At 39.2% G+C, this 14,426-nt stretch overlaps 3 protein-coding genes across 5 annotated transcripts in view; 1 reads left to right on the plus strand and 2 right to left on the minus strand.

Annotated features, from left to right (window-relative positions):
* LOC139152493 (hemicentin-1-like) overlaps positions 1–13,643 on the minus strand; it is a 91,650-nt gene extending 78,007 nt beyond the window's left edge. For all 3 annotated transcript variants that reach the window (XM_070725650.1, XM_070725649.1, XM_070725648.1), the window contains exons 1-5: positions 13,457–13,643; positions 12,596–12,868; positions 9,127–9,399; positions 8,072–8,344; positions 6,641–6,919 (exon numbers count right to left, since the gene is read on the minus strand). In XM_070725650.1, the coding sequence (XP_070581751.1) occupies positions 6,641–6,919; positions 8,072–8,344; positions 9,127–9,399; positions 12,596–12,713 (943 nt within the window). In that variant the 5' untranslated portion in view covers positions 12,714–12,868; positions 13,457–13,643. The remainder of the gene's footprint in view (positions 1–6,640; positions 6,920–8,071; positions 8,345–9,126; positions 9,400–12,595; positions 12,869–13,456) is intronic.
* On the plus strand, positions 10,142–12,148 carry LOC139152495 (uncharacterized). The gene is made up of 4 exons (XM_070725653.1): positions 10,142–10,350; positions 10,938–11,127; positions 11,415–11,535; positions 11,798–12,148. Exons 1-4 carry the CDS (start codon positions 10,143–10,145, stop codon positions 12,035–12,037), a joined length of 759 nt encoding a protein of 252 aa, XP_070581754.1. The 5' UTR covers position 10,142; the 3' UTR covers positions 12,038–12,148.
* The window catches only part of LOC139114888 (hemicentin-1-like), a 31,516-nt gene continuing 30,321 nt past the window's right edge, over positions 13,232–14,426 (minus strand). Inside the window, exons 18-19 of the mRNA XM_070676818.1 lie at positions 13,493–13,731; positions 13,232–13,339 (exon numbers count right to left, since the gene is read on the minus strand). Coding sequence (XP_070532919.1) covers positions 13,232–13,339; positions 13,493–13,731 — 347 coding nt within the window. The remainder of the gene's footprint in view (positions 13,340–13,492; positions 13,732–14,426) is intronic.

Genomic DNA, 14,426 nt, shown 5'->3' on the forward strand with positions numbered 1-14,426 from the left:
GAAAGACGGCCATTTAATGTCAGAGTGTTTCAAATTGAAAAGAAAACGTGAAGGTCAAAGTGGTCAAAGTGGATCTAAGCCCACCGGCTTTATTTCTTCATCACTCAATTAGAGTCTAATAATGTGTGCAACACATTTTCTGAGGTTAAACCCCTCTTATCCCCAATTAATGAGGTCAAGGTCAATTCTTCTCAAGATAGCATTATGGGTATTTTCGAACCATTTATTCATGATGGTTTTATATCACTTTCTAGTGATTTTTCTTCCGCTACCCCTGTCAAAATTTTAAGAGATACCGGGGCTTCCCAGTCTCTTTTGTTGGCAGATACCCTGCCGTTTTCTGAAAAGTCATTTCAGGTTCTAAAGTTCTTATTAAGGGGGTAGATTGTAATGACTACATTCCTGTTCCTCTCCATAATGTCTATTTGTCTTCGGACTTTGTTTCTGGACCTGTGGCTTTAGGTATTAGGCCTTTTTTGCCTTTTGAAGGGATTCACCTTCTTCTTGGAAACGACCTTGCTGGGGACAAGGTCATTACTAATCCACTTGTGACTGATAATCCTACTTTAGATCAGGATCCAGAGCCATTGAACAAGAGATACCCGATTTATTTCCTTCATGTGCCATTACTCAAGCCATGTCAAAGAAAACTTCCGAGAATCAAAATACTCTCAAAAATAATGTCACAGATGTTGACTTAAATGACACCTTTCTCAGTCAGGTGTTTGACACGGATCATTCCGTTATCCCTCGTGGATTTGAAACTTCCAGTAAAACTTCTGCTGACCAAAGTCAGACATTTTCTAGATCAAATCTCATTGCAGAACAACACAAAGACCCAGATATTTTGTCTTTGTTTGACAGGGTAGATGATGAAGGTAAAACTTCAGATAGCTCTGTTTCCTATTATACAAAATCTGGTATCCTCATGCGTAAATGGAGACCTCCAGATGTTTTGGTTGATGACGATTGGGCTATAAAACATCAAATTGTGGTTCCAAAGCCCTACCGTGCTGAAATATTGCGCCTGGCCCATGAAACGCCCTGGGCTGGTCACTTAGGAGTCAGGAAAACTTATCATAAAATTCTCAGTCACTTTTATTGGCCTAATCTCAGGCAGGATGTAGCACATTTCTGTAAAACTTGTCACACATGTCAAATGGTAGGAAAGCCAAATCAGACCATTCCAAAGGCCCCTTTACAGCCAATTCCTGCATTTCAAGAACCATTTAGTAGGATACTAATAGACTGTGTTGGGCCCCTACCAAAAACAAGATCAGGAAATGAGTACATGCTGACAATAATGTGTACATCAACTCGGTTCCCCGAAGCCATACCACTGAGAAATATAAAGACAAAGACTATAGTGAGAGCTTTAGTCAAATTTTTCACTTTATTTGGCCTCCCTAAATGTGTCCAGTCCGATCAAGGCTCCAACTTTATGTCTGGTATTTTTCAACAAGTAATGGATCAGCTAGGCATTAAACAGTATAGGTCATCCGCCTATCATCCAGAAAGTCAGGGTGCTCTTGAGCGATTTCATCAAACTTTGAAAAACATGATTAGGACCTACTGTTTTGACACAGAGAAACAGTGGGATGAAGGAATTCATTTTTTGCTCTTTGCTGTTAGAGAGTCAATTCAGGAGTCTCTTGGTTTTAGCCCATTTGAGCTTGTATTTGGACATACAGTCCGTGGCCCACTTAAGCTCGTTAAAGAGAAATTCCTATCAGACGATGATGATTGTCTGAATATTTTGCAATATGTGTCAGATTTTCGTACAAAACTCTCTAAAGCATGTGAATTAGCCAGAGAAAATCTTGAGTCATCTCAGCAGTCAATGAAAACCAAATATGATAAAAGCACCTCAAAACGGAAGTTTGAACCGGGTCAAAAGGTTCTTGTTCTACTTCCGATTCCTGGCAAACCACTCCATGCTCGCTACTTTGGGCCATATCTAATTGATAAGAAATTGAGTGATTTAAATTACATCATAATAACACCTGACAGGCGAAAACAAAAACAGCTATGTCACATAAATATGCTTAAGCCATATTTGGATAGGGATAATCCTACTAAAACAAAGCCTGTCAGTACAGTCAGTTCTGGCCATTATGAAGATAGTGATACTGAAACTGACTTGAGTGAAAATACTCTAAACTCAAAGCTGGGCTCGGTCAAGCTTCAGAACTCAGAAATCCTGGAGAAGCTGGAGTCTACAAAGTTGGCACACCTCCAGCCAGAACAACAACAACAGGTGAAAGAACTGCTCCATGAATATAAACACCTGTTTCAAGATGTTCCAACGAGGACAAACGTCATCTATCACGACGTTGATGTTGGGGACAGTAAGCCTGTAAAACAACATCCATACAGACTGAATCCAACAAAAGCGAAATATCTCCAGGAAGAAGTCAAATACCTGCTGGACAATGACTTTATTGAACCCAGTAAAAGTAACTGGAGTTCGCCGTGCATACTTGTTCCCAAATCAGATCACAGTTATCGTATGTGCACGGACTTTAGGAAGGTCAACACTTTAACAAAGACAGACACTTTCCAATCCCGAGGATTGATGACTGCATCGACCGAGTGGGAAAAGCTAAGTACGTGACGAAATTTGACCTACTGAAGGGATTTTGGCAAGTCCCTCTGACGGATCGTGCTCGTGAAATATCCGCCTTTGTTACACCAGACGGATTGTTCCAGTACAAGGTGATGCCATTCGGAATGAAGACTCTCCGGCAACGTTCCAACGGATGATCAACGACGTCATATCCGGGCTAGACGGGTGTGCAGCTTACGTTGACGACGTCGTCCTGTATAGTGACACCTGGGAGGAACACATCAAGCTCATGCGGAAGTTCTTTGAGAGACTGAGTAAAGCAATGTTGACTGTCAACCTTGCCAAATCTGAGTTTGGTTGGGCGAGGGTAACTTACCTCGGACATACTGTAGGACAGGGTGAGGTAAAACCTGTTGATGCCAAAATCAGTGCCATTTCAAGTTTTCCCATACCAAACTGCAAACGACAACTGATGCGCTTTCTCGGTATGGCTGGTTACTACAGAAAATTCTGTCCAAATTTCTCCGCAATTACTGAGCCTTTGACTAACTTACTTAAAAAGAAAGTAAAGTTTGTTTGGTCAGAGCAATGCCAACAGGCATTTGATACACTTAAAGCCATACTGCAAAGTGCTCCAGTGTTGTCTGCACCAGATTTCACTTTGCCATTCAAATTGGCTGTGGATGCTAGTGATACGGCTGCTGGTGCCGTTTTATTGCAAGAGGATAGTCATGGTATAGATCATCCTGTTTGCTATTTTTCACGCAAATTTAACAAATCCCAGAGAAACTACTCTACAATTGAAAAAGAGTGTTTATCTTTGATATTAGCTTTACAGCATTTTGAAGTTTATGTTACTTCTTCAAATCAGCCAATAGTGGTTTATATTGATCACAACCCTCTTGTTTTTCTGCAGAAATTCAAAGGCAAAAATCAGAGATTGCTAAGATGGAGTTTAATGTTACAGAGTTTAATCTTGACATTAGACATATCAAAGGCAGAGACAATTTAATTGCAGACTGTCTCTCTCGTATTTAGAACTTATTGTTGTTCACACTTTTAAGATTACATTTGTAAAAGAAAGATTTTTCATTGAAAATTTTCTTTTTGAAGAGGGGGTGTGTTATGTAGGTCATTTCCCCCACACTCATCATGACCTGAGTTCAATTAGTCTAGAACATTCTCAAGGTCACTGCCCTTGATGACCTCACAACCTTGGATTCAATTAGTCATGTTTGGAATGTTCTGGAAAGTTGATTAGTTGTGTAAGGGAGATAATTTTAGAACAGTAATTAGCATGTCAATAAAAGTTCTAGATTGTTCTTATATGCCTTTATAAAGGGACGTGCACAGCTTCCAGTCAGACTTTTGGGATCGTGTCTCTTGTGTGTTACTAAACTCCAGCAGTAGTCATTCTCAAGACTTTTCAAGACCTTCACTGTCAACGCTGGATTTATACTGTGGACTTTGTGCAGCTTCAAGCCTGCAAGCCAAAGGACTGTTCATTCATCCGACTGACTGTTACAACTCTGAGACTGGAGCTTTGCCGTCCCAGCTGAGATAAGTAGTCTGTACACTTTAAAGCTCGTATTCTATCCCTAACTTAGCAATTAGTTTTATTTTCGTAATAAATTTTGTTTAAACGTTAACTGCTGAGTTCACCCTTTTGTTCGTTTTCTCTGCACGTAACAATATTCATAATTTGTCATCATTTTAAAACAATAATACAGTCATCCCTGACAACTTTAAAACTCAATTTGAATGCTTTTTGGCAAACAGTTTCATCGGCGACAATTTTTTGAAGAAATTGAACCAAAAATGTAAAAAAATTCTCCAAATCTGACTGCATAAATTCTACCTACTTATCCTCAAGGGAGACGCTCAGCTGAGGATCCAATTACATTCAAGGACCAGTAACTGCAACTTTTGATAATTACGTTACTATTTTTGCTTCTTAATGTTAACAACACTTTCGTGTTTTACTTTTAAAGGCATGTTCAGACGCACAGTATTCACCTTGACAACTCAGCCTGTACACGTGTACACTGCAATGTTATTGTTGACAAATCAATTCTGATATGGACTAGAATTCAAATGTACACAATATCATTACATTCAAGACGTAGATGTTGTGTAGGCAAACTAAAAATAATGTGTTTAAATATGCTTTGAGGAGTAAAACAAGAACTTGTAGTTCAGTTGTTGCAGTTTAAGTTTTCTTTAATTAAATTACCGTTAAAGTCATATAAGACGCATCTTTTATTATGACGTTCCAAATTTTCGAATTTAATATTTCTCCAGAGATGAGGTGCGACTTATACCGTACTCGTCCGAGTATAAGCCCCTGCTCGTGTATAAGCCCCCCTACTGATTTCAGAGGATTTTAGAAAATGCATTACATCGGTGTTTAAGCCCCTACCCTAGTGTAACTCAAATACAGAAAGGTTAGGAGAGTATATTTGGTCATTTAACTTGGTAAAATTACTTTTAGATAATAAAGAAACTATTAAAAGATGTTAAAACAATGGGAAACTGGAGTTCCCTTGACAGCATCATAAGGAAAATGACACATTTTTCCAGTACTATCTTGATTCTTTGACCCTGCTCACCCCCGTTGCCTAAATAGAATAGTCTCACTCAAGTCTGCCATTGTTTATTTTCATTCACGGCCACAATGTTTTCATGCTTGAAACATGCAGTTTCTTTTGTTTGAAGCAATTATCCTTTCATTCGTGAAGACTTTTCCTGGTGACTATTACAATTTTCACTGCTATGTTGTTGTTTTCACAAGATGTAGACAGTTTGGTACTGGAATATTGAGTTGCCTTTCCGTGTAGGAAATGCATGCCTGTTCACATTACTACTGTTGATCAGCAGCAGCAAACATGACGTCTTTGTTTCAAGTTTGTGGTTTTTTTCGACGCTGAAATTTCACCAAAATATCACTTCTGTATTCAGAGATTAATAGAATCTCACACCCCCAAGGACCTGGGATCAGATTTCTTACACGAGTTGGGGATATTTTGTCTCACACGAGCCGTAGGCGAGTGAGAGACAAAAAATATCCCCAACCAGTCTGAGAAATCTGATCCCAGGTCCTTGGTGTGTGAGATTCTTTTTCTCACATGACCACAAAATGCGTTAAATTCATATTGGACACGTACAATATTATCAAAAGCCGTTACAACTCTGTCGTCTGCCACTGTACTTTGACCTGCTTACTTTGTAGTTCTAGTCCGTGTGTTACTCGTCGTGCCATTGGATAACATTTTGCGCGTGGAACAAAACAGACTGTTTATCATCCAATCAGAGCTCGTAGAATATTTACTGCAGAGTGTGGGACGGTTTCTGAGAGTGTGGGATCAATTTTTCCCACACTGTCGATCCCGCACTCCCAGCGGGCAGGAATGTGAGAATGTACAATCAATTTCTTTGGATGTGTGAGTCGATTTTGAAAGCGATAGAAAGATCGAGTGGTGTTGAAAAAAATCGTGCATAAAATTAGCATAAATTAAGCATCCATGCCAGATAACATGGGGTTGCTTGAGTATAAGCCCCTCCCCTTGTTTTACCGCTGTTTAGTGTTGCCGAACCAGGGGCTTATACTCGGACGAGTACGGTAATATGTACTTTTTGTGTTTCTTAAAGTGGGTGTGACACAGATAACATGGAAATTCTCAGTTTTTTGGGGGGAGTGGTACTCATAGAATTTGGCATTCTTGAAAAACTAACTTTGAAAAGATAGTTTGATTGCGGTAGGATGTGGTGGCCGTGAAAAGGACCATTTGGTATGTGTACCATAGCAGTACGAGAGACAGTGATCATAGTCTGAATACTCAACTTTTGATGAACAGAGCCAACCTCAATGGTGGCCTGTAGTGTGACAGCTGTGTTGAAAAAGAGTGTGACTTATAATGCATATGTTTTCCATTTTTGATTTTTTAAGGATTTTATCCTACGCAACTCAATCAAAGGAGGTTGCAACTTATAATGCAGATGCGTCTTATAAAATAACTTCAGTAGTTTTAATATTTTTTTTTGTACATCTACATAAGGGAGGGAATTGTTTTTTACCATTAACTCTCAGCTCGTATTCGATTGTAACATTTCCCAAACGATTCCTTGCAATGCAAGTGTATGTTCCACTGTCTGATGGCACACCACTAAAAATCCGGAGAGAACCATCTGCTCTGATCTCCATGCCATACTCATAACCAGTCAGCTGCCTTCCATCTTTGAGCCACAGGATGTCAGGTACCGGAATACCCTCTGCTTTGCATGGAAGAATGGTTTCATCGTCAACCGTGACAGAAATCTCTCTGCCAGTTATTCCTGGGATGATGGTAGGACCCACTGCAGGTAAAAACATATGAATCAAATTGTTTCACTTTTATTCTGTTATCTAATGTCAAAGTACAAGAACACAAATTGTAAAGCATAAGAAGGCATGACCTCCTATGAAATGAATAGTTAATGACCATTATCATTATTTTCGCCCACTTGAATGTATAAAACAGTTGTCAATGTTGTCTGCATGGATAAATAAACCAAGTGGTGCATCAAACATTACATTTTGTGAAGCAGTTTTAAACATTCAAAAGAAAACACTGTGAGGGGAGTCTGAACAAGTTTAAAGCTTTGATTTTCAAGATACAAACTACATGTACCTTACTGCGGTGGTGACTGGAAATAGGACACCTAATTTGCAAATTACCCAGCTGTATTGCTATTTCCCTCTGCAATAAGTGAGCGACTTTGTTAGCTTGTCAGCGATATTGTTTTTTATTTCAGTCAGCTGCAGACACTTGGTGCAGGTGGGGGGTATGTTGCCATAAAGGTTATCTGGGTTTGAGTAATTCAGTGTAGGGGTGGCTGCTTGTCGCTTCATGGGATTCAAAATGAATAAATATAATTATGATATTTGTGTGTGTGTGTGTGTGTGTGTGGTCTGTCTGTCTGTCTGTCTGTCTGTCAGTCTATCTCTGTGTATGTATGTTTGTACGTATGTGTGTGGAGTGTATTTGTGTATATATATGCATGTACTGTATTTAAGCAATAAAGCGCACCCAGCGATGGTATACCACGAGATTTTGACCAGTTAACGACATATATGCACGAGCGATAGCGAGTGCATATATGAAGTGAACTGGTCAAAATCGAGTTGAAACTCTGGCGTTGAACGTCTAAAAGGGATTTTTGCTCAAGCTGAGAGCACACGCGTGTGCCAGCCGTGGTATATCGCCAATATACCACGGTTCTTTTTGTGTCTCGACCAATCAGATCGCTGTATTTGCACCATCAATATACTGGTATGATATAATTATATGTGCATGAATACACATACAGAACCAACTTTTAGTACTGTTTCACTTGGTATGCCTATGTTCTCTTTTCATCTAGGAAACTCACAAAATGGCATGACACCTGTCCATCAGGGTCTCTTAACCCCCTCCCCCCAAAAAAACCAAAATAAAGCAAAACAGAAATCATGGAAGAGTCACTCACCCAACACATTCAGCTTGATAATCCTCGTATCAACATGAACTACATTAGCAGCCGTGCATACATATATCCCAGCATCTGTCTCTCTCACACTAGAAATGTACAGAGATCCACTCTGTGCCTGTTGAACAGACTTGCCATCTATTACAAGTAAGGACCTCTCTTTATCCCAGGTTACTGTTGGAATGGGATCACCAGATACTTCGCATGGCAATGTCACTGGCTGTCCGATCGGTACACTGATTTCTGTTGGGCCTGCAGCGATGACTGTTCCAACTGTAATGAAGATGGTGGTGAATGAATCGTCAGTTACAATCAAGCAAGGCTAAATGTCTGACATGGACAGCAAAGTCTCATGAAAAGTAATGTCGTCTCAGATGGGTTGTCATTTATTTGAATATTTGTTCCCTTGTATCATTGGGTATCCAATTTTAATCTTACGGGTACTCACTGTAGGTGTAGTTGCTTAATTTAGACGGCATTTCATTTATAAGACTTTTGTTGTTTGTGCCAGTTCGTGAGTTCCATGTACACAATGTAAGTATACCATCACTGTACAAGTATCAGTAAGGTCTGGCAAAATTCTGGACTAATGCACTTAGTTTTTTAAGCTATATCAAGATGTTTTGACCAAAATAAAAAAATTTTCCTAGAAATGATCATTAAAAAAGAAAGTCATGATCAAAGCTTATCCTGCCACTGTTTTGTGGAAAGTGTGGATTTGAAGAAAAATGATTTTCTCTCTTGTTAAAATATCTCGCAATTGTACTGTACTTGTTTTTGTAAAAGAAACTAAACACTCAATTCATATGCACTTATGACATACATGTACTATAGAGGTTTGAAACTCCAGAATTATTGACATCTGTAAATGGGCGCATACATGACAATACTTCCAGCAACTAGATGACAAACCAAGCAGAACTCCACATAACCCTTTGTGGTATTTGATCATTATCATGCAGGCAGAAAGGAAGGGACAGAACAGTGTACCGGGAGATGGTAAGAGATGAAAGTCAATCTATGAAAGAAACAATTTTGAAAGCATAATTTCTTACCCAAAATTTTGACAGTGATTGAATGAGTTGAGTTGCCGGCATTATTAGTGGCAAGACACATGTAAATTCCAGAGTCCTCTGCCTCAGCTACACTGATGAACAGTGTCCCACTCTCATCTTGAGTGATTGCAGGATGAAATCCAAGCTCCTGACCATCCTTGTACCATGTGATATCAGGACGTGGGAATCCTGAGACTGGACATGGCAGGACTACTCTGTCCCCTTCATGTTTAGATATTTCATCTGGGGTACCTCGACGGATAACAGGAGGTTCTGAAAATATGAAGTAACAGATATTAAAGGTGGAGCCTCCCTTTAAAAAGACGCGAAGCTATGGCAGCATTCATTGTGTAAGTGGACATCAAACAGGCAACACAGGGGCACACGCTTTAGAGAACGCCACTTTTTAGTTTTTTTCCGGTTGCAAAATCACAGACAGACTACCAAGCAGTCAGCGCGAAGCTGCTGCCAATCGAACTTTTTGGTTATTTTCAAGTTCTAACGGGACTGCGCGCAAGACCATTTTTAAAAAAATTCGAGCATTGGTGGTGGGAATCAATGACTGTTGGCCATTTGAACCGACTGTCAATCAAACGCTTGTATAAGTTCTGTTTGCAGGATTAACAAAAGGTGACAAAAGGTTGAGATCAGTTTGTGTAATTTATGTTAGGCGCCATAAAATAAATTCTTTGTTTGCCGTCCGCGTGCGGGTAGGTTTTCGGAAGAAATTTGAAAAACAAACACAGTCCGTCTCCTCGAAAATGCGGCACGATGTGCCCTGATTTTGTCTGCAATAACACATTAAGAGCGCCTTTACGCAGCAGTTTTCTGAAATGTCGCAAAAACACCAATGTTGTACGATCGTTTAAATACAAATCAGACAAATCGTAAAAGGGTACAACATCAGCCGCTGTACGTAAAGTTCACGTGCGCACAGGTCTCCCTATTTTTAGCGCGCTGCATGCAGTGTACCGTACATGGATGGTCGAGGTCTTACACTGATTTATCCGTAAATCATGACAGCCGAAGGACGTGAAATAGTTGTGGTCTCCATAAAAGATGGATCGAAAACAATTCTTGACTGGTTTGGCTTCGAATGTGGAACGGAACAGAATTTCTGTCAACTATTTGAAGCACTTTTCATCGCCAGCCAGAACGACACGGACAACAATAGGTTCAAATACGCGATCGATCACGATATTGGATCTGCACCAGGGAAAGCAGGTACAGTGATATGTTCGTTGTTGAATGCCCCAAACAGCCCATACGCTGTTGAAGTTGCTCTTACTTTGAACATTCTGTCTGCTACCAAACGGCTTGGTCATTTTATAAAGTTTGACATCGTACGGCAGAAGGCACAACATGATACTAAGAGTACGGGCAATCTGCGCAATGCTTTTGAAATCATGCAACATGCATCAAGGGAGTTATCTCAGAGACTGCTGTACCCCGGGAAAATTGGCTTAAACCCAGATGACCCAAACCTGAGAGGTGACTACAGATTAAGGAACCATTTGATAGATTTGCTGGAACGAGAAAGGTTGATTACAAAGGTTATGATTACAAAGCAACAACTTCAGCAGTGTATGATGTGATCTAATGTGAAAAAGATTCAGCTTAATAGCTAGCATTTGTGTCAGTCATAATGATTTGAACAAAACATACATACACATACATGCACGCACACACACACACACACAAATATATATACGGTGATACTTAGCCTGTATGAGCTATGTCTTAATTTAAAGTTTTTCAGCAAGTGTCAGTTGTAATAAATAGTCAACACTCTTTTTTCTGTCCTCATCAAGATCCTGTACCAACTGAAGATAGTGATCACTTCAAGTCGTTTGAACAACTGTATGGCACAGAAACAACTGAAAAATTCCGTCCATCTCTGGTTTCAAAGCAGACAGCACTGGCCCAGCGAGATTTTGGATTCCGACTGTCTGGAGAGACTGTTAGGCGAACTATACTATGTACAGAATGCAGTAAACCTAGGTATGTAAAATCACTGATTTTTGTGTCCTTCAAGTTAGTATAGTTACGTACAGTACTGTGTAGGGCAGTAAATTACATTACACTATAGTAAAGAGACACTCAGTGCAGCATTAGTGTATCTTATCCATAATATTTTAATGCAGTGCAACACAGCACAAAATAGTACTTAAATTATCTCATTGTAGACCCAAAGAGATATTGTCTTATCATTTAGTTTTGATTTTATCAACCTGATGGTATTGTAACAAACTTATGGAAATTTGTTTTGATTACACTCAAACCTGCAGGTGTGTATATTCACCAAAGAAACTGGTTGAAGCTGAAAGACAGTCTCTTGAACAGATATTGGACACCATTGATTATACTTGTGGTACAAGTGCCATTCCTGAAAGTCATAAACTTCACAAGGTATTTTTAAGAGTTCTAGCTGCTCGGTCAGTTTTCAGGAACAAAAATAGAAGCAATAAGGTTAACAAAAAAATTGTGATCATCGAATATTTGGTAGCTGAATAAAAATGACGTATAACAGGCTAAGATTTTCTGTCATTTTTTTCAAAAGTGAAAAAACAGCAGTATATTTTTTGTAATTTCATAAAATTGTTTTATTGACTCCTTTGTATGTATCTGTTTGCTTACTAGTGTTTGTTTGTTTCTTATGCATTTGTTTCAGGTGTGTTTGTTTGAGAATGTGACATGTGGAAATTCTATCACCCCACATTACTACAGCTCAAGGTTAAAATTTCCCTTGGTGTGTCATGTGTGTGGTACTCCAGATGACCTTGTACCCATCCAGGATGATTGGAAGGAAAGTTATCAGAGTATCCATCCTGTCTGTCATCAGTGCAAATCCATAGGACATGAGGAACGTACCCGAAACAAGTCCAAGGTTGGCGGGAAGAAAAAGAAGTAAAATATGGGAGTACTTCTGCATTACAGCCTCAGAGACAGTCACCTAACAATAGCTATGCTTGTTGTACTTGTACAAGTACATGTATAACTTGTGTTTCCAGACAAGAGCACAGGAAACACTGCATTGTAACTGTAATAGTTGAGTTTTCATATTTGATACCATTAAACCAATTGGAAAGTTAAAGTTTATTGGATTGTGTTTTTTTTTCCGTGTTTGTTTTTTTTGCTGGCTGGCTGATAGGTTTTTCAAATATCCAAGGACGGCAAACAAAGAATTTATTTTATGCGGCCTTATAGAAATCAAACATCGTACTGGCCAAGTGTTTAACCAGGAGGAGAACTCCACTAATGAGAGAACCTGGGATTGAAAATTGTGGCTTTAAACATGCCAGTGTAAATGGCACAGAGTCCCCGCCAGTGATCTGATTCAATGTGACCACATTGTAGGTGAAATAATGCACCTATTAACATGTGTGACTAGTAAGCAAGGTATACAAACAAACAAAGTAAATCAGCTAGCATAATTTCATCATTCTGAAGATTTTTTTGCTAACCTTACCATGGACATGAAGGAGAATATCCCTTTGTGCAGATCCTGCAGTATTGCTCACAATGCAAGAGTACTGTCCACTGTGATCTCTTTTCACAGATGTTATGCGCAGAGATCCAGAATTCATCAACTGGTAAGAAGTCCTGTCAGTGATGAGCCTTATTCCGTTTCTTTTCCAGGTTACTGTCGGGGTAGGATCACCACTAGTTTCACATTCCAGGGTGACAGTTCTGTCTACTATTGTAGTAACGTCTGTTTTACCTTCCTTAATACTGGGACGAACTGTGGGCAGTGTATAAAAACAACTCGGTTAAAAAGCTGGTATGTATTGTATTTGAAACGATATTTTAAAGAGGAAGTTATTTGAATCAAAACATAAAAAGTTTGGGAAATCAATAAAACACCATTAGTGACTACAGCAAGGCTCCTTGTGTGCTGACTGTCCACATGTGGGTTGGATTAAGTATTTCACATCTGTGATAAGATTCTGCCGTGTAGCGTGAATGTGATATGGCAGCAGACATGCAAGAGCAGCTTAGCAGCCCTACAGAGAAGCAATATATGTCACAATTATGTGAGTGCAAAGTAATTTCTAAATTTTGTCTTTCTTGAGTATTCCTACATAAAATACAATAACAAGCAGAATCAGGCCCAGTGTGCAGCAGCTTGGAAAGTTGTATCTGATTGGTCGATGTTAGTTATTTTCTTCACGTTAAGGAATCTGAAACTTAAAGCCATTGTGCTGCTGATTGGCTGTTTGAGAAGTGAATCAATGATATTCAGTCAAAATATAAGCTACAAGCTTCTGAGATGTTGCCCATTTGCCAGCAGAATTATATTTCTCCTAATAAAAAAGGAAATTTTCCTCACCATGTACTCTGAAATTGATGGTTTTGGTAGTATTACCAGCAGTATTTGTGGCAACACAGGTGTATCTACCACTGTCTTTTTCAAGTGGATTGATAAAGGACAAGGAGCCATCCCCCCTATGCTGATATCAGGAGGACTAGTGTCCAGCTCAACATCATCTTTAAACCATACAACCCGGGGTCTGGGGTATCCACTTGCAGGACATGGGAGAACAGCAATGTTGTGAGGGAGTGTCTCGATAATGTCTGGAACATAATTTCCGATGGTTGGAGGTTCTGTAAGAGATGAAAAGTTCACCAATGGGTTTACTCCGCAATAAATGTCACACTCCGTCTACTGTGAAGTTCTATGGAAAAATGACACTATAGATGCTTTGTTATGCAGTCAAGTACAAACAAACAGAGTTAAATGCACACACAGAATTACTCTTAGCTATGTTTCAGCACATGGTTTTGCTTGTTCCATGGTCTACAACTCTGTGAATTCTCAGTTTAACCCACTGAAAGGAAAAGCAGGTATAGAAGGAATCTTTGCATACGGGGCTTCACTGACATTTCAATTTCCAAGAGTTTCAGTGTACACAAGTCAACATGGTATTAAATACAATGAATAATAGAAGCAAGACCCATACACTCCAAGTCACCCAAAATTACAAGACTTTCAAGGACTTTTTCAGCAATTTTTCAAGGACTTTTGCGGTCCAATATACCACTTTCCAGATATCACTTTTACAATAAATCATTTTTTACAAACCATTTTTTGTGTCATTTTTATGGTATCATAACTGATCATCTCGTACTTTAAGAAAATTTTGGGTGGATAATCAATTTTCCAAGACATTCCATGACTCAATTTCATTTTCAAGGACTTTTCCAGGATTTTCAAGGAGGCTTTAAAATTCAAGGACTGTCAAGAACTTTCCAGGAGCATACATGACCATGGAGAAGAAAAGCCTACCCAAGCTTTGTTT

The sequence above is a fragment of the Ptychodera flava genome, chromosome 16, assembly GCF_041260155.1.
Source record: "Ptychodera flava strain L36383 chromosome 16, AS_Pfla_20210202, whole genome shotgun sequence".
NCBI lineage: Eukaryota > Metazoa > Hemichordata > Enteropneusta > Ptychoderidae > Ptychodera > Ptychodera flava.